The sequence below is a fragment of the Microchirus variegatus genome (genome assembly GCF_963457635.1).
Source record: "Microchirus variegatus genome assembly, chromosome: 8".
In the NCBI taxonomy this organism is placed as follows: Eukaryota; Metazoa; Chordata; class Actinopteri; order Pleuronectiformes; family Soleidae; genus Microchirus; species Microchirus variegatus.
The window spans coordinates 9,272,918-9,291,775 of NC_139809.1; the positions used below are offsets into that span (position 1 = coordinate 9,272,918).

The 18,858-nt window shown below is 40.2% G+C and overlaps 3 protein-coding genes across 4 annotated transcripts in view; all 3 read right to left on the minus strand.

The window, feature by feature from the left end:
• The window catches only part of LOC310930922 (uncharacterized protein), a 33,452-nt gene extending 26,739 nt beyond the window's left edge, over positions 1–6,713 (minus strand). Inside the window, exons 1-3 of one of the 2 annotated variants that reach the window (XR_014592903.1) lie at positions 6,287–6,713; positions 4,080–5,461; positions 2,296–3,061 (exon numbers count right to left, since the gene is read on the minus strand). Coding sequence is in view for 1 of the 2 variants with exons in the window: in XM_083893986.1 (XP_083750112.1) it covers positions 2,819–3,061; positions 4,080–5,461; positions 6,287–6,449 (1,788 nt within the window). In the remaining variant the exon portion in view is untranslated. Of the gene's footprint in view, positions 1–2,239; positions 3,062–4,079; positions 5,462–6,286 lie in introns of those variants that run through there. The other variant, XM_083893986.1, reaches the window with a different exon arrangement.
• A 1,073-nt stretch (positions 6,714–7,786) lies between these two features.
• Positions 7,787–11,126, minus strand: rps13 (ribosomal protein S13). The gene is made up of 6 exons (XM_083893953.1): positions 11,050–11,126; positions 10,536–10,584; positions 10,107–10,185; positions 8,909–9,078; positions 8,561–8,661; positions 7,787–7,860 (listed from the first exon to the last, which is right to left on the minus strand). The coding sequence occupies exons 1-6, from the start codon at positions 11,070–11,072 to the stop codon at positions 7,827–7,829; spliced, it is 456 nt and encodes a 151-aa protein (XP_083750079.1). The 5' UTR covers positions 11,073–11,126; the 3' UTR covers positions 7,787–7,826.
• Positions 11,127–12,216: 1,090 nt separating this feature from the next.
• The window catches only part of pik3c2a (phosphatidylinositol-4-phosphate 3-kinase, catalytic subunit type 2 alpha), a 32,190-nt gene continuing 25,548 nt past the window's right edge, over positions 12,217–18,858 (minus strand). Inside the window, exons 22-32 of the mRNA XM_083894166.1 lie at positions 18,493–18,629; positions 17,857–18,026; positions 17,096–17,252; positions 16,244–16,353; positions 15,442–15,649; positions 15,215–15,339; positions 14,951–15,068; positions 14,779–14,860; positions 14,503–14,609; positions 14,296–14,421; positions 12,217–14,102 (exon numbers count right to left, since the gene is read on the minus strand). Coding sequence (XP_083750292.1) covers positions 13,920–14,102; positions 14,296–14,421; positions 14,503–14,609; positions 14,779–14,860; positions 14,951–15,068; positions 15,215–15,339; positions 15,442–15,649; positions 16,244–16,353; positions 17,096–17,252; positions 17,857–18,026; positions 18,493–18,629 — 1,523 coding nt within the window. The 3' untranslated portion in view covers positions 12,217–13,919. The remainder of the gene's footprint in view (positions 14,103–14,295; positions 14,422–14,502; positions 14,610–14,778; positions 14,861–14,950; positions 15,069–15,214; positions 15,340–15,441; positions 15,650–16,243; positions 16,354–17,095; positions 17,253–17,856; positions 18,027–18,492; positions 18,630–18,858) is intronic.

Here is an 18,858-nt window from a genome sequence, read left to right on the forward strand (position 1 = left end):
ATGGCCTGATGGTGTGCGTCCTTGAATATCAACTTTTTTGGAGTAATTATAATTTCCGCTGATTTATCACGCTACACCAGACAGACAGTGGCTCATCAGCAGCAGCTGTGCTGTCTAGAGCAGGGAGGTGGGAGTGAAGAGGCTGTCCTCGACAAAGTCGGCGTCCATTCAACAATACACGAGCACATATTTATTTAGCGTTAGCATGCTACTATTATCCGGCTAACTTGGCGAAGGGCTACAATTACCGTAGGGCTAACATAATACAAACACCGTGCAACCTCATTAGGTTGTTTTAATTAATTAGAATGTTTTCATTTTAGATTAGCATTAGCCCAGCTAACTGTTGTGACTGTCAGTCAGCTAGCTATGCTAATGCTAATCGAAAAGTAAAACTTTTGCATTGCGGCTAATGAGGTTGCACAGTGTTCGTATTATATTAGCCTTTACGTTCCTTATCATGCATTACCATAACTGAAACATCTTCTTCAGCTCCCACTGTAGGAATACATACTTCCTACGGGCACTGCAATAGTAACATTAATGTGAACAGATGGAGAATTATGCGTCATATTAAGTCAAGTCAACGGTATTTCTATAGAGCGCATTTAAAAAGCAACCAAGGTTGACCAAAGTGTTTTACAGATTTAAAGACACAGCAACATAAAGGGTATAAAACAGTAAAATAGTGACAATAAAATAGTAAAATGGTAAAAAAAAATAAAAAACATAAAAAACACTACATAGAAGTGTCCGGTTAATGCAAACCATTTAACAAAACTAACAATAATAGTTCCTTTTAACCCACTGCACCCTCTGTAGATATTTTACATTTGTGTTACTATATACATATATATATATATATATCTTAGGTTCTTATTTTAATTTTCTTCTATTTTATTTAAATGCATCAAGCTAAATTCCTTGTATGTGTGAAAATTATTCTGATTCTGATTGTGATTACAGCCACAAAGTCAATCCCAGTTTATTTTAAAGTGTTAGTTTTTTTTTTTGCTTTCACACTTTAGCTTATTGTTATTGCGCAGGAGCAGCAGGAGATCAATTAAATCACCTGTTTTGTTCGTGGGGGTGGGTGTTCCAGAAGACCCACCGCTGGGTTCATACAACAACAGTGTCAGCGATTGCTCACCTTTGCACACTGTGCTCTGTGTGTGTGTGTGAGTGTGAGTGTGTGTGAGTGTGTGTAGACCTGCTAATTGATTTCATCCCTCAGGAAAGTCGTTTCATCATACTCTGTGTTTTTAACCCTTGTCTTACAGCAGCCTTTCAACACTTAGTCTGCATGGAGACTCGGGCTCATGGGAAATTATAACCTCCTGAGTGAGAGAGAGTGTGTGTGTGTGTGTGTGTGTGTGTGGGTGGATGGATTAAGGAGCACTAAAATATTACAAATTAATCTGATAAAATGGAGGATTTTTGTCTAAATAATATTCAGAATGATGCTGGACGTTAAAGGTTAAACATTTCATGCACAAGACATGAAGCGGAGTAGAGAAATCAATCACATCACCAACTGCAGAGGATTTGGTGAATTTTCTGGTGATTCTTGCTCAGACTGAGTCATGGTTGACTGAAATGTTTTTTCTGATAATGATGTCACAAGTATAATCATCAATATACCTGTGATGAATGTCCACAATTTTGGTCCAAATATTAATCACCAAACACACATTTCCGGAATATCTCCAACAGCCAGATCAGTGCTAATGTGGGAGATAAAGTATAATGCGTTTTAAGCTCTGAAAAAGCTAAACGGGTTTGTTTTTGTGTCGTCACAGGCGAGGCAGGTTTCACTACGAGCCTGACACTGAACAGGAATTGGGTGTGTCAAAACTGGGGCACAGGTTAAACCGAATCCACTTCAATCAGGTTAGTCAAACTCCTTTGTGTGTGTTTTTCAAATACAGTTGAATTGAATTTGTGACATAATTCTTCTAAAGTCTTCTAAAACGAGTGTGACATTTGTAAGACCTGCTTTTCTGTAGTCATTTACATGTCATGCACGGGGAAAACTTCCCGTGTTCAGTTTGAATAATTACTTTAAATAGAACACATCTGTTTATTTATTTCCTCTCCTCTCGTCACGCAATCTTCAGCTGGGCACCGGTGATAAAAAGACAACAGTGATACAGTGTAATCATGTTTTTTTTATTTGACAAAGCACCTACTGAAATAGTGTTGCTATAAACACATTTTTGACGCGTTTTTTTTTTCCAGCTGCACGATGTTAATGCGACAAACTGAGCGAGTCACATGGTACCGAGTCAGTATAACGACAAAAGTCTCAGTGCTAAAAAAGGCCACTATCATCTGCCATTGTGTATCAAAATACGGGACATGAAGAAAAATATAGGAATAACAAGAACGGCACCAAAACATCTACATATCCATCATCATGCTTAAATAAAAACACGTTGTACTGTAAAGCTCTGCTTTCAAAGATATTACAATCATCTACATATAGATATTAAATAAAAACACACACGTATATAAACTGGTTGAATTGTAAAAAATAACTGACAAGCTCCATAGGGCATAAATACATAAGTTACATTACTAGGTCAGTATATAAGGCATACAAAAACAACAATGTTACACACGGTTAACGCCGAGTTTACAATGAGAAAAAGTGTCAGCCAGTGCACACAATGTAGAAAACCTTTTGAGGTACAAAGTTGTTTCACATGACACCAAACATTCAAAGTTGGCCTAACATCAAATTTTCTAAAATCAAATCAAAATCACTGTTGCATTGCAACCAATCACAAGTTCTTATCCAAAAAAGGAAATAAAACATTCAGTGTTCGGGACTTTTCCTTTCCAAGGCAGCAGCAGCAGCAGAGTCGTCCAGGTACGGCCGCATCTTCTCTCTGTGGCTCTGAGTGAAGCAGTGGCCGAGGACCTTCTCCGCCTCCCACACTCGCCTCTGAAAGCGGTCCCGGTCTCGTGCCATCACCTCCCAGTGTCCTTTACGCGACGTCTGGCAGGCGAACAGCCACGTCCGCATCACGTGGACTTGGACGACAGGAGAGAATTGCACCTGAAAACCAGAGGAATATACAGTTAGTTAAAGGTTTTGTTTTTATCCAAGCAAACAAAAAAATCCCCATCAGATTTCAGAAAACATAAGTCACATAAGACTGTTCTTGGAACGCTTGTTTTTCTGCCTCCAGGATTATTTTTAGAGTCTGATGTAACACGGGCATTAATTGACACGGTATTTAAAATGACTTTGCAACGCTGCTGCAACTACTTCAGTCCGTGTGGAAGTCAAACTCTCTGCTGACTCGCTCCAGTCACGTGACCAGGCTTAGTCATGGTGACGAGGCGGCGTTGCTAGCCGACGACAAACAACTCAGGGTGTGTGAGTGTGTGTGTGTGGACAGAGACGGGGATTTACCCACATCTTTGCCATTCAGATTCACTACAGTCAGCAGTGGACACTCCCGTGAGATTAATGCGTTAAAATATGGACTCACATTGTTTTCTGTATCGAAATTGCTCTCAATTCAGGTTTATTTTGTTTCCTTTCTTATTTTTCTCACTGAAACCTGAATACATCATCTTATATAGTCGGTCCATATGAGGCGTGTATGTCCGTCTAAATCATTAAACTCCATAATAAATAAACGAAACCAGGAGATGTTATTAAAGCTATTAAAATAACTCAAAATCTGTGTTTCACATATTATCGACGTATATATATTCAGATTATCCTTAAAATTTCAATTATTTCAATTTCAGTCCATATATGATTCAGTTTCCTGTCATTATTCTTTCCTCCAGGACACAAAGGTGTCATGAAGTCAGTAACTATAACTGAATGTTAGTATAATTCTTATTTTGGCTTCTCCCTTTAGGGGGCGCCACTGTGCCAGATAGATATTGTCCTTAACAAACTAAACTTGACTATCTGAGAAATTATTATTATGGAGAAAAATAATGAATAAACAGAGTACAGGATGCCAGTATGCATATAAAAGTGCCAGTACTCAAAATACTAACATTAAGAAGTACTGGTACTTCGTACTGGACGGTATGTGGGGGTCAATAATTACCTTCTTCAAAGTTCTGCTGGCCTTGCTTTCCTTCCTCTGCTGTGGTTGTGACTGAGCTTTTTGTGCTGGTCTTTTCCAAGGCACCAGTGTTTTGTCTGGAGGGGCTCGACACTTTAACGGTCTCTCTGGCAAAGGCGGCATGGTGGGGGGTCGGGATTTTCTGCATTTGTCTGCGTCTTTTTCACATTTTTTGCGCTTCATGGCCGGGTTTTTGGAGTGGTGGCCTTTAACAAGAGCGTCGCTCTTCACGGACGGGGACTGTGTCGACGGGCTGCTCTGGAGGCAGGCTTGGAAGTTGAGGGGGTGATACGGGTCGTCCCGCTGGCAGAGAGACTTCCAGATCTGCTCTTCTTCGTCATCCTCGGATGAAGAAGGAAAGCTGATCTCCTTCTCGTCTGTGTCTGGCTTGGGGGGCGGTTTGGGAAGCGAGGCCTGTACTTTAGAGACTTTGGCGCTGGTGGTGGTGGTTTGGGACATTGGTTTGGTGCCGAGTGTGCATGCAGTGAAGCACAGTGGACTGTAGGGGTCAGCGGGACTGCTGAAAAAGTCCCAAAGCCTGTCGTTCTCCTCCTTGTCAATGTCAGGGCTTGAACCATCTGAGCTGGACCAGCTGATTTCACTGTCGGAACGACTGGCCAAGTTACTGAGGCCCTGCGGCCCCAGCTTCTCCTCACTGGACCTGCTCACTGACATCACGTCACTGTCGCTGCTGTCCCTTGCTTCACTTTTACTTTTACTTTTACTTTTACACATGCCTGCGTTTGTCGAAGTGCATGCAGAGAAAAAGAAAGGGTTGTAGGGATCACTAGATTTTGATAGAGACTCCCAAAGTGCCTTGCTTTCCTCGCTGTCGAATTCCACTATACTCTGGTCTTCCTCGCTGCTCCAGTTACTCCAGCTCCTCTCCTCCTCCGACGTGTCCTGTTTGAAATGATTCCCTTTCGTAATATCCTGTTGGAAGATTTTCTCAGCACCGCTGCCACAGGCCTCGTTCAAACTGGAGCCGTCGCTGCTCGACACAAAGATGTTCCAGTCGCCGGGGAATCCCATTTTCCAGGCGGACTGGTGTCCGAGGAAGATGCCCTCGTCTTTGCCAGCCGTCCTGGACACAAAGTCGTCCACTAGCCCGCAGCAGAGGTCGTCGGCTCGCAGGCTGGACAGCAGGGCCTCGGCAGTGGACTTCCCGGTGAAGGTGTCGCCAACGTCGGCACAGAAGTCAGAGAGGGGATTTGAACCGCCGACCATGACTCCGTTCTCTCCGTCAAACAGAGACGAGAAGAGAAAGGACTCGGACGGATTGGCTGCCGAGCTCATGTGCTGGATGTGCTGGCCCGACTCATCCGTGATTCTCACATGGACTTCGAACCTGAACATCTGGAAAACTAGTGAGAGAAAAAAAGAGAGGAATGTTAGAATCTCAACTGACCTCTGACCTCTGCAAAGTGAAATGTTTTGTTGCGTTTACCTTTTCCAAAGATACAAGGTTTTAACAAAGTAGAGTTAAAACAGTCATAATTTCTCACTGTGAAGTTGGTAGTGAGTTTATCATATTTACAGTGGGTCCAGGCCATATTTCTGGTCATTTTAACTCCCCCAAGTAACTGGAGATATCGCTGTGATCGCATAAGAAGTCAATTTAAATACAGGAGAGATCTACTAGGGATAGAAATAAGGTCAAACTGAATCTAAGGGTATTAAATGGGAGCACTGCATAATGTCTATGTCTTTCACGGCGCTAGTAAACATTGAGTGCTGTGCAGTGACGTCATTCGTGTCTGTTTTCACAGGGAGCTACTTTAACGCTCTACTGTAAACATTCGCCCGTGTTTTAAATACTAATCCACCCGCGTTTTATTGACAAAAACTAGACCTACAGTTGTGGGGATTTTATGATGAAAGTACCGCGAGTTAATAGGCAACAACAATCAAAGAAACGACATTGTGTTCTTTAGTGAACAAGCTGTACCTGAACTTTGTTAAAAGGTTGTCAAAGTTCCACAAAAATGAACAAAAAAAAAAAAAAATCAAAACCCAGACATCGATTGCTATGATTAAACGCGTTTAAACCATAAACGGATTTCTATTTCTATACATGTAAATACTCGTCTTATTGAGCAGTGTTTCCGGTTTGAGTGGACATTACACAGGACTTTGACACACAAGGTATAGACGCTGTTTAAAAAAAAGCACGTTGTTCGAATCCTCACCTGACAGGAACGTGTAGTAGATGACCTGAAGCAGCAGTCGAAGCTGTTCCCACACCACCGTCAGAATCTGTTTAGTCCAGGGAAGAAGCGCCATCCCTCCGATACCGAACCTTTCCACCGCCGTCCCCTCACAAACCTTATCGGTAGCGACAGTCGAAGCCATGTTTTGAACTTCTTTCACCGCCCACCTCTTCTCTTCGAGCTCGACTGGTGGTGGTTTTGTCAGGGGGGGAAAAAAGAAATAATCCTCACGTATTCTGGTATTCTTCGTCGAAAACCAGCAGATTTCGTGTACTAGTCGGTGACAGATGCGCGCCACTGTTATGTCGCTTCATTTTCGGGCAGGTCAGTGACATTTTCTTCCGAGCTCCGTCGTCAAATGTTCGCATGTAATGTCTCCATGTTTCTCAGTGGTGTTTAGTCGTCGTTGTTGTAGAAATGGTGAATGCGTCGGGGCACGTACAGAGACTACTTCTTAAAAATAATCACGTCACGTCACGCCGCGCTGTGATTGGACGCCGCGGCTGTCACTCATTAAAGGCAAGGAGATTACGCAATGTATGACGGAAGGAAAATGCCAGTAAGTTCCCGCCTCGAGAAACATTTTATTCTAAACGTGGGACACACAAAATCACGGTTCACTTTCCAATCACAAACCAGTTTATGAAAGCGAAAATCATTGTTTAATGGGAGTTGACAAACGAAATAAACCGATTGCCTACGCCGATGACGAAAATACGTTAGTACCTTGTTATTGTGTCTATAAAATAAATTAAATGGATTTACTAAAGTATGTTCCTCAGTATCTTAACCGAAGTGTACGAAGCACATTGTATTCGAAAGAACAAAAACACTCCGTTTTTTTCTGAGTAATTAATTTGGTGTTTTTTGGAATCTTTTTTGTGCCATTAGACGAGGAAAAAACATATTCTGAAAAACTGACCAAAAAAAAACTATTCAGAAAAAGAAATTACTCACCCCCCCCCCCCCCCCCCCAAGTGAATTCAATGCACTTCCAGAAGTGCCAAATGATTTTTATATTTTAATTTAAAAAATAAAAATGGTTTAAGCAAAAATAATCTCTAGCATACAAAGCAGCCTTCCTGAAAGTGAAATTAACATTGCTAACAAATGGGAACATTCTGAGAGATTTATCAGATACACGCCTCCATTCAGAAAGTACTTTCAATTTCACTGTAGACCTCATTAATTGGCTTTATGTCAACTGAGCATGACATGTCCTGTTTTATAAACATGGAGCAAGACAAATTCTTGAGTATAGCTTTAAAAGGAGTTGCAGCAGTGAAAAGCCCAGCATTACTGTATGCAGTAAAAAAAAAAAAATACATTCAACATACTAGAGTATGTGTACATGTATTACTGAACCACTGAAAACCCAAACGTGCTTTGTCTCTACACCAGAACAGTTGCAGGATGGCAAAATATGTTGCACACAAAGGCTCGGAATAATCTTCGATATGAAAAAAAAAAACAGAACAATTTTCAATTTATTCGTTTTATTAATCCAAAAAGTGATTCTTTATGCCACCAGAGCAGAAGCTGTAGAGGACTCACTGTAAACAGAAAGAAAACAGACCATTAGGGGGAGCACTCCTCAAAAATCACCATAAGAATAAACACATGCATGGTTTGTAAAGAAAGGCCTTATGTGGTTGTGAGCAGACAAAAACACTTAAAAGCATTAAAATGTACGACATTCACCAACACATCAAGTGTCATAGCTATCACGATACATCGATTATAGCAGTTTACGGCCAGCCCTCAAAGGTGGTGCAGACAGCTACATTAAATTTATACAAGTTAAAAAAAAAAAGGGTACAGAACAGGAAGCATTGCTGATAAAATGCTGTAAAAAAAAAAAAAATCTACATCCAATGATGCCACTGTGCCACAATGATGCAACACTTGACATGACGATAGCAGTATAGTTTACAGCTTATATTTAAACAAATATAGTAGAAGTAGTGATAGTTAAGGTGTAATAAATGTCACTGTATGAAGGGGACTGGCAGATGAGGCACAAGTAGCCACTCTGCTAATTTACCTCCAGCATTTTTCTTGCACAAAAGAAATATCACTGCTCTTAAATGAAGTGAAGAACGTGACAATGAATTGTGCCTTTTCCATGATGCATTTCACTAAGATTTACAGGATATGCCATTGTATCAGTGAGCTACAGATTTTAAAAATATAAATAGAATAATTCAACACAATGTAAAGAGAAAAGGTTCCAAAAGCTGAACCTGTACATACTACTTCCAGTTGGGGGCCAGTACTCTCTTGGTCTTGTAGTAACGGGCCAGCCTGTGGATCCTGCTCTCAATGAGAATCAGGCGGAACTTGGCATCCTTGTCCTGAAAGTGAATGTTGTGGATACAAGGCGTTAAAACCCAGTGATAGTTTTTTTTTTGGTCAAAGTCCATAAATGAACATTAAAGATTAAAAGAAGACAAAACTCATACAAATTAGAAAGTGCAAAGAAGAATAAATATATATAATGCCACTTGACTGATGACATTTGCTCAATACAGTACAATAATGCTTTGGTGCTACTTAAGGCCTAATAAAAACCGAATTACACAGGGTCAAGCCTAGTTGTACCTTTCTGTTTCTCTCCAGATGCTTCCTGACTGCCACAGCCTTCTTGATAAGATGGTAGAGATCCTCGGGCAGGTCAGGGGCCAGACCCTTGGACTTGAGGATCCTCAGGATTTTGTTGCCAGTGACAAAACGTACCTGGGCCACACCATGGGAGTCCCTCAGAATCACACCTGTACAGGGCAACAATTTAGTTAGAATCATGAAAACTGTAACACATGAAGATCATTTTGAAGATTACAAGAGTGCTACTGATTTTAGTTTCAAATAAATGATGCATCCCATTGACAATACAGTTGCCCAAAGTAAGAAATACACCTCTGCAAACCCACAACAGCCTCCTTTAAACCTGACATTAAAATGCATTTCTCTGTGATTGGATTGCAAATCGTATAGCGCCTGACCACTTGTAAGTACAGGTGTAAATACACCCAAGGACGGATTGTTATCCGATCTGCGAAATCACTTGAGGTGGTGATCGGAACTACATTGTGACCACATTGAACAGGAGTGTAAATGCAACTCTGTCTCCAATGCGCCTCTGCTCCACCCTCTGTGTGAGCATAAATACGCTGGTGGCACCAAGCACAGTTGATCATCAGTTTTATGCCTGTTGAAGACTACTTCTTCCCCTGCTTAGTTTGTGTGATCTCACAGGCGGTTCACATCATTGATATGACAGCACACAGGACATAATGCCGTCTGCTGCTGGAAATCTTTGCTGAAGAGGGGATGGTGACAAATGAGGAGACCTTGATCAGACCCTGGTGTTGTGGACACCAGAGACGCATGTAAATAAATGCATGTGGGGAAGTGCGATATACGATTGCTATTTTATCACAGAAAAACACTTTCTAATGCCAGTAAAGGGGCTACAGTTGCAACAGGACCAATGACCAGATCTCTTAATCTGTCAGTTTAATTGTCACTTCTTCAAACATTCAGAAATATTTAACAAAAGCTTAAGACTATTTTATTTATAACAACTATTGGGTCATGACAAAAATGTAAATTAAAATTTTGACTAGGCCCTTCGAAAGTAAGTGGGGTCAGCACTGCACAAATGTTTACATTTAAGATTAAACTTGTTTTTCCTAAAGTCGTGCAGCACTAATAATTAAATCTATAATAAACAGCGTGTTTTCTTCATAAAAGAGCAATGTTATTATAAAGACTTTGTGCTACTCGTTGAAAAGCTTACCAATCTGAGAGGGGGTCAGGCCCTTTTTGGCCAGTTTGAAGATCTGATCTTTGACATCGTCGGATGTCAGTTTCAGCCACTGCAGACATATAATAAAACTATCAATGGTTCCGTCATATTCACACAGGCATTCTGAAGACTCACATCCATATGTGCTACTTCCAGGTTCACCACATAATAATTGTCATACATTAGAATGGAGTATAAAAAAACACGATCCCCATACTCCCACAGCGTGTTGTCATACAATGTGATTTTGTACTGGGAGCATTAGTTGATAGGGTCTATCGGACTATCGAGATATGCTCCTACTGAAACATCCAATGAAAACATGCAACCCGTATTCTTATATTTATAACAAAAAGCCGTAAGGTAGCATTTTTCGATAAAGCAGCAACACTCATTGACCAAACTCATGTGTATACTTACAGTGGGGACACTGCGCCTGTAAGGCAGAGCTGACTGGGACAGGCCCTTTCTGTAGAAATAAAATAAAAGTTAGACGGAGAAAGAAGAAAAAATAATGTCTGGGTTATTGCAATAATTAACGAGGCCCAGCCAACGTTAGCTTCGCACTCGAATCTATTGATACTAAGTGCTTACGCTTCAGGGGAAACATTTTTTTTCTCAAAATACCAGGTAAGTTTCACATCAGGACCAATGACTACAATATGACACTGCCAAATTGTAATTTGAAGTCAAAATGTTATTTCAAGGTAAGCCGCGAGTACCGCTGGCTAATGCTAGCTAACTAGCTAGCCAGCCGGAGGTGGATGTCGATTGTGAGGGTGAGAGTATTTAAGTATTTTACTCGCTTTTAAGTCAAGCTGAAGTGCTCAGTTTGATGCTATGTGATTGAGTAGGTGTTTAAAACCTACATGTTATCATAAAAACCGACCTCGCTGTGCTAAATATTCGCTTAAATTAGAAAAATTGAGCTCACCCGGGAGCGTGCATGCGACCCATGATGGCGGTAGAGGAAGAGAGGCCGCACACGCGACAGAAAATGGTATTTTGCGCCTGCGCCGGAAATGACGTAGTTACGTCTGAAGAAGCCTCATTGACGCATTCAAGAAATATTGTTGTTAAAATGCTAAAATGTTTATTTAAAGCGTAACAAAGGAAATGCACAAGTGAATAATTAATGTTATTGATACATTTGGTCATGAAGTGGCACAAAACCCCACACTGGCTACAAACATGAAACACGCGTACATTTCAACAAAACGTTGAAGTAAACGGGTAACATTAGCAAAATTGTCAACTTGTCAACATAACAATTTGACAATTTTACTAATTAATTATCATAAATAACCATGTTATTTGTCAATATTGTTCACAATAATTGGGATTATAATCCTGAACCAGTGAGCCCACCTCTGGCATCAAACGTCAAACTCTGCTATAGATACAGTTAGGTCCAGAAATATTGGGACATCGACACAATTCTCTTTATTTTGGCTCTATACACCACTACAATGGATTTGAAATGAAACCAACAAGATGCACTTTAACTGCACACTTTCAGCTTTAATTTGTGGGTATTTACATCCTAATCAGGTGAATGTCATAGGAATTACAACACTTTCTATATGTGCCTCCCACCACAAGTAATTGGACAAACTAAACAATCATGTCTTGACAATGTCTACATTCGACTGTCTGATAAACAAGTACATGGACAGTTGTACCTAATAAAGTAGCTGGCAAGTGTGTATTTAATTAATTTAAAACATTTTAAATGTTTTTTCATCCAATTGATGATGCCATTTTGTCACTTTAAAATAAGATACATTTCCTGAAATAGATGTGTGATTTAAACGTGCAATTCTGAATCCTTCTATATATGTTTTAGATATTTATTTTTAAGTTGTGTTCAGACAACACTGCAGCGAACTAACATCAAAAACAGAGCAGTAATTGTGATTAAATAGCTTTTCTTTTTAACGTTATATATATGCCCAGAAACTGGTACAAATCCAAACAAACCATGGTCACACCGAACACATTTTAAACAACAGAGGCAACAAATCACATCATATTAGTTCCAAAAACATTTAATTGCTTTAGGAAAGAGGAATTACAGTACACACTGATCCATTCAGGTTACAGGTCACCAATTAAGAATAAATAACTGGCCATGTTAATACAAACTCTTCTTGCCGTCTTTGTACAGTCACTAAAAGAATGGATCAAGTCACTAATATTTATAGTGTGAGTGTTGCTCGTAAATCATATTTTGTCTTGTAGATCTCTTAAAAACTTTTTCAGATAAATTCATCAAAATTGCTTTATTAAACATCAACAACAACTTTAGATTTATAGTTAGCGAGTGGAGAAGAAAGCAGCCGATTTCTTGCTCACGATCTTGTTCCCTTTAGAAAGATGTTTTGAGTTCGAGTTGCCCTTTTACCACTGATCTATGGTCAGCGTGCATTTTCTCAATATTATAAAAATGGACTAGATCTGTACTTCCTTTGCAGTTTATTAATATAGTTACCCATTTTGGCCAGCATGGCATGATTACACCATGTTTAGGGACCGGGTGTGAGTGTGGCATTATTGTCAATGTGGGGAAAAAGCCTCATTTCCACACTCTACATTTCTAAAACTGCTTTCTACAAGTCTGCATTGTGGTTTTGAACCACCTGAAAGAAACGCTGGACTGATGCACGATCCATGTGAAAGGGCAAACAACTTCTCTTCATCCAAAGCAAAGACAAGAGTGTGTTCCAAGCTTATGATACAAGTTCCCCTTTAAGGTGTGCTGTGTGAAAATTGTCAAGTAAATACCACGGCAGAAAGACCTGGTAGTGTGCATTTAGTGGCAGGCCACTGTTAAAAAATACACCTTAAGATGCCAGTCCTGCAGCAGACCTGCTCTGAAAGATCTACTGATGTAACTTTACAGAATATATATATATATTTTTTTTAATAAGGACAAATCACATTGTTAATAAAATATACATAGCAATAAGGCCAAGTTGAGCATTAAAAAGAGATTGTGAGCACAAACAAAGGCACCCTTTTGGTGAGAGTGATTTGATTTGCCGTCCTCATTCATTTTGGCACATTCTCAGGGGAATAATAAGGTCACTGTTGATTTTTTTATTTCATAATGTGGTATTTTGGACTACTCTACTCAGACATGCCTGATGCAGCGCAGGAAAACCCAATGCCTCCTTATTTGTCCATGGAGAAAATAAACATGTAAAGTGTAAAAATGAGCCCTTTCTGGTCTATTCCTTAAAAAATAAATGGGTAAATCTATATATACTCTTCTGCAAGTAAGCCGTTTTGGTCCTCTAATATCAAAATGTACAAATCATTACAGTTCTTCGTTATAGTTTAGGAAAAAAAGAGAAACACAATAAGTGGAGACCATTTGTCACAATCACAAACAATCTTGATTAGTGAAAATGGGAGAGAAACTAGTGAAGAATTGAGAACAGGCAGTAGGTGAACAGGCCTGTTTTGGTCGTCCTCTGTGGTTGCGTCTCAGTTTTTAATTCTGCATTCATGTCATATGGGATTAAACTCAAAGGCAACAGGATGACGGAAGGTTTTAATTTATTAGGTTAACTGTGTTTTAGCAAAATGTTGATCCTGCCATGATAATTATGCACTAATAACATACTTTAATGATGTCATCTATCACCAAAAAAATGATGATTCATCTCCAGTAGTTCTTTATTATTAGTATTTTTTATAACCGAAAGCTGAGGTGTCAGTCAGACTGCATCAGCTGCCTTTTCCCATATGATGTGAATGCAGCTTTTGTCTGGAGAGTCGTTGTTGGGCTTCAAGTGGCTGTTAGAAGTATGGAACTGCTGTAAGTTTGTACCACTTGACAGTCTCCTTGCTGAGGTCAAAGTCTTTGAGTCTGAGCGTGATGCCGCCCAGAAAGTAGTTCTCGCGCAGTGACTCGGCACTGAGCACGCTCAGTTGAAGCTCCCGCAGGCCCAGGGTTTCCTTACTGTAGCCACTGTACACCAGCTGTGGAGGAAGAGAAAAGTTATTATTTGGGTCAGCTGCATCGTGGTGTGGAATGACCCATTAACTGCACGTTCTTATTAACTTTTAAAAAAACTAATGAACTCATTTTACATTTCTAAAACCAAACCCCTGCTTTCTAGAAATCATAAATATATAATGTTAATGATGACAACAATATTTTTGATTTCCTAACCATCTCATTGAAAGTTGGGTTTCTGGTTTTCCTGGAGATCTTTGTCTTGCGTTTGGAAGTCTTGTGTGGATCAGGAAGCAGGTAGGTTTTAACATACGGGTTGGGATCTGTTCCATCTTCAGAAACCTGAAGATCAACAAAACGGTTAATAAGACACAACAAGAATTAAACAGTATAAAACTGTGTCTAAATGATCACTGTGTTTACCAAATCCCTGATGTGCATGACCATGATGAAGAGAGTGCTGTTCCTGTAAGAGATTGAGAGCTTCACTTCTCCCTCCACTCGTCCTGAAGTGGGACTCAGTGGAGGCTCTGCAACAGACACACATCAAACATCACAAACATGAAGTCAAAATGACAAAAATATGAATTTTCCCAACACAGTTGGAGTCTAAAATGAAGGCCATAGTGCATTCAAATTATGTACAAAGTAAATGTGCATACAGTGTGCCAAATGTGACTAATGCTAATCAATGCTGACCTGGAGCTTTGGCTGTGGCATCTAAACCTTCCGTCTTGTCATCCCGTGCAATCGGATGAAAGAAAGTGTAGACCAGATCACACTAAATGATGATAAAGGGAGATTTATTCACTACCCTGTACAAATGAATGACATCCCATTTAATATGACCGATTTGTTTGTGTGCACGTGCCTGAGTGACTTCTGTGGAGCTCCTCATCAGGTTGTGGACGTAGTTGTTGAGCTCCAGCTTCCTCCTGGCTGCCACTTCTTTAATGTGGGTGCGGCCAAGCACCATTTTGTTCGAGAAACTAGAAACAAAAAGAAAGTCGTGGCATATTCAGTATTACAGTAGCTGATATAACACCCAAGAGAACATTTGCATAGAAACCTTAAAAGGTTACAGGAGAGATGTTGATGAGATGCCATAGAGAGGCTGACGGTCACAAGTTCCTACCTTGGCAGCTTCCAAAGTGGAAAAAGTATGGTCAGTTTGTTGTGGAGCTCCTGGAACTCATCAAAAGTACGGAAGACAAACTGGGGCTCATTCTGACCATCTCTAAGGATCCTCACTACATAGGTCTGCAAAGAGAGGACACAGAGTGAGACAGGTGTTCATTCTGTCCCTGTTTTACAAGATTTATGTCATACGTTTAAAGACGAATCCACCACTGCAGGACTCACATAATGCTTGTCGGGGTTGTATCTCTTCTGGAAGGAAAAGATGGTTGCATGGTTGATGCGGCCCTCCTGTTTCAGGGTGTAGGTTTTGGGGGAGAAAGACAGTATAGGCTCATCATTGGCTGGTAGGCCAGAGAATCGTAGTTGGGCAAGGTTATGGATAAAGAAGTTGAACTTGGTGGCCACACTTCCCAGACTGGACTCAATTAACCTGGAGAGAAGGAGAAAAAACATCCTTATATCCTTCCTGTGAACTAGGTTAGTTTTAAACACATCTCGACTGTTTTTGTAAAAACACAGTACACCTGATATTGCTTCTAGTGTGTAGAGAGGTTTCATTGCTGACAGCATCTACTGTAATCTTGTCCTCCCTATGCTAATACTGCCATCTGGGGGATTTGGGGTTTTTGTAGTAGAGAGACTCACGCTTATTAAAATAAGATTTACCGAAAACAAAAGGAGCCAAATTGAGTAAAACTAAGTAACTAATTTCTCTCTTGTTCTGTTCTCAATTCTGAGGTTGTACGATTTTACAAGGACACCAGATAAGCAGCTGCTGCTACTACTAATTATAGTATTAATACCATTACAGCTACTACTAGAATACTAATTTTGTCACATCAAAGATAAAAAGGCATGTGAAGGTTCTCAGTCAACCAGGTCATAGTCAAGTCCATTTGCCTACAGCTAAGTACTGAAGATGCAGACACAGTAAAATGCATTATACATTATAAACACACATACTATAACAATAACAAAAGCACAGTCAAATAGAGGATAAACAACTCAGTTGTGGTGTGTTTACCTGGTGAAGAAGATGGTCGCTTCAGCGTCAGTGTTGTGAGGCTGCAGAGCATCAAAAACATATTTGAGATCCTGAGAGCCAGTCAGTTCTGGAAGACCCGATGATGTCATCTACGACACAAAGAACACAAAGATGCCTGGTTTTTCGAGGGGGAAAGTAAACAAGCTCGATATATAATGATGTATTTGTCACATTTCTTATCCAAACACTGCCAAAGCACACACAGTGGTGCCAAGTTTGAAACCCGTCAAGTCACTGGGTATTTATACAATTAGCAGACAGACATATATAGATATAGAAGACTAAATATAGTGCATATTCTTCTATATAGAAGCAGTATACTGCTAAGTACTGTAAATAAAACCATTGATAACGCCAAAGGTTTGTAGCTTTTCAGAGTGTATATGATAGCCAGTTTAAAAAGACAAAGCATGAATGAGTTACACACAAACATATTCATCTTCTCTTAATGAAGCCTTATGCCTCATGAAAAGCTCTAAGAATTCCCCTATGTGTTTCAAACGTGGTGGGATGCATTGCACTTATTCATTATCAAGGCAGGAAAGCAAGACCATTGTTCTTCTGGGTCTTGGAGGTACACCCATACACAACTGGGAGAATGAATTTAAAAGCAGCCAAAAAACTGCTGAGAGGCACAGAAATCTTAAGACAAGAAAGTGAAGGTAGTTATTAAGTCTGCAGCACAAATAGAATCTAGAACAACAACTCTACAGCCTGAGCCTGAGGTATAAACTTAGCATCATTAATGCAAATACCCCATACACCATTCCACTGTATGTTAAAGTAATAGATGTGTTAATGTATCCAAACTGTGCGTGTGTTCTGTCTCACCAGTGACAACAGGTTGAGGAAAAGCCCGGAGTGCTTGCGGATGAGGTTGTAGGCCTGACAACACAAGTCTACAAACAGCTGGAAACGGCTGGTGGGGCGCTCGCCTCCATTGATGACGTATGCCATGTCTGATGTCAGGACAAATGGAGCCCGGTCCCTGATCGGAAACACCAAGAGGAGGAGAAAAGACTTAAATTCAGCTTCTGTCAAAGTGAGAAGTTTGAATACAAGGTGTATAGATTATAGATATTTGGTTTAAACAACCTGGGAGAAATCAGTCAGCAAGCTATTACTACACATTTGAAGCTGCAGTGCATAACCTTTGGTGATTCATGTAGAGCTGAACTGTGTGTACCCATATGACACATGTTTTGAATGTAACTGACTTGTTTACATTTAAAAAATTATACACTCCAGTTTTAAACAAAGACCCCACCTGGATAAATCCCAGCAGGGAATGTGTGGAACAGTGTGAGCTATGAAACAGGTCATAGCAAAAAAACAAAAATGCATAAATCCTGCTGCGATGAACCATCTGTTATTTCTCCTGCTACATCTGCTGATCAAATAACAATCATTGAAGCATTGCTTCTGCTGCACTACATTAACAACCAGGATAACAACTGTTATCGCTGTTATGTGTGATGTTAACACAATTTAAAGCATTTATTTAGCTACAAATAACAATAAAGATCTTGGTCGACCACTTTTAATACCCTGGTACACACAACCACACATCAAAGAGCACATCCGACTGTCACCTTTTGAAGCTGCCGAACATCTGGGCGTGGCCGAGAAACTTGCCAAAGTCAATGTGGAACATGTGACCGGTGGAGCGCAGCATGATGTTGTCGTTGTGACGATCACAGATGCCCAGTATGTAAGTTGCTACGCAGCATCCCGCACACGAGTAGATAAAGTTCTCCGACGCCTTAACATGAAGAAGAGAGAAAGAGTGAAGCATGTTACACAGCAGTCACTGTGCTACGATGGAGTGTAATACTAGGAAGACAAAAGCTATAATGCTCGACAAGGAAGTAACGTTTCCGACAGGATTTTCAAGAAACCTCAAAGAAGTTGTAAAGCATTTGTACAATAACATCACACCTTCACATACAGCACACACACACAGGTCAATGTTAATTTCCTGCTATTTACAAGGTCAGAGGTTAGGTATTGGGAGCACAGTTCAACATTTGTAGGTACCAAAGGTCACGCAGTTACACTATACACTATAAACAACTATAAACATCAAGAGTGCATTCACTGTGTGTTTTCATTATGATGGCACAATGATAGTTAGATTCATCAATTTGCATCAACAGCTGCTGTGGATTAGCAGTGGAAGCTCCTCAGCTGGTCTCGTGTGCAGGCAGACATATCCTTCATGTGCGTACCTTCTCATACTCGTCCTCAGCAGGGTTGTATTTTCGAAGCCACTCTGCCAAAGGTTTGTCTTTGAAGGAACCGGTGACGCCGTACTCCACCTGGATCTTTCTCAGGGTGTCAGAGGACGGCACCAGCTCAACCATACCTGAACAATGCATGTGGATTTTTGTTAAAACGAGCAAATAAACAACAAATGATTAGGTCTGTGCTATAATAATTTTTTTTTTTTTTTCTTAACTATGGAATGGGGACATTTCATTTAGAGACAGGAAAGAATGTAATGTAATTTTTGAGTGATTCATTTTGTGGGCAAAGTAAATGGATGTTTTTAAATGTGGTTCTATGGGATGGATCAGGAACAACAGAAGCAACAT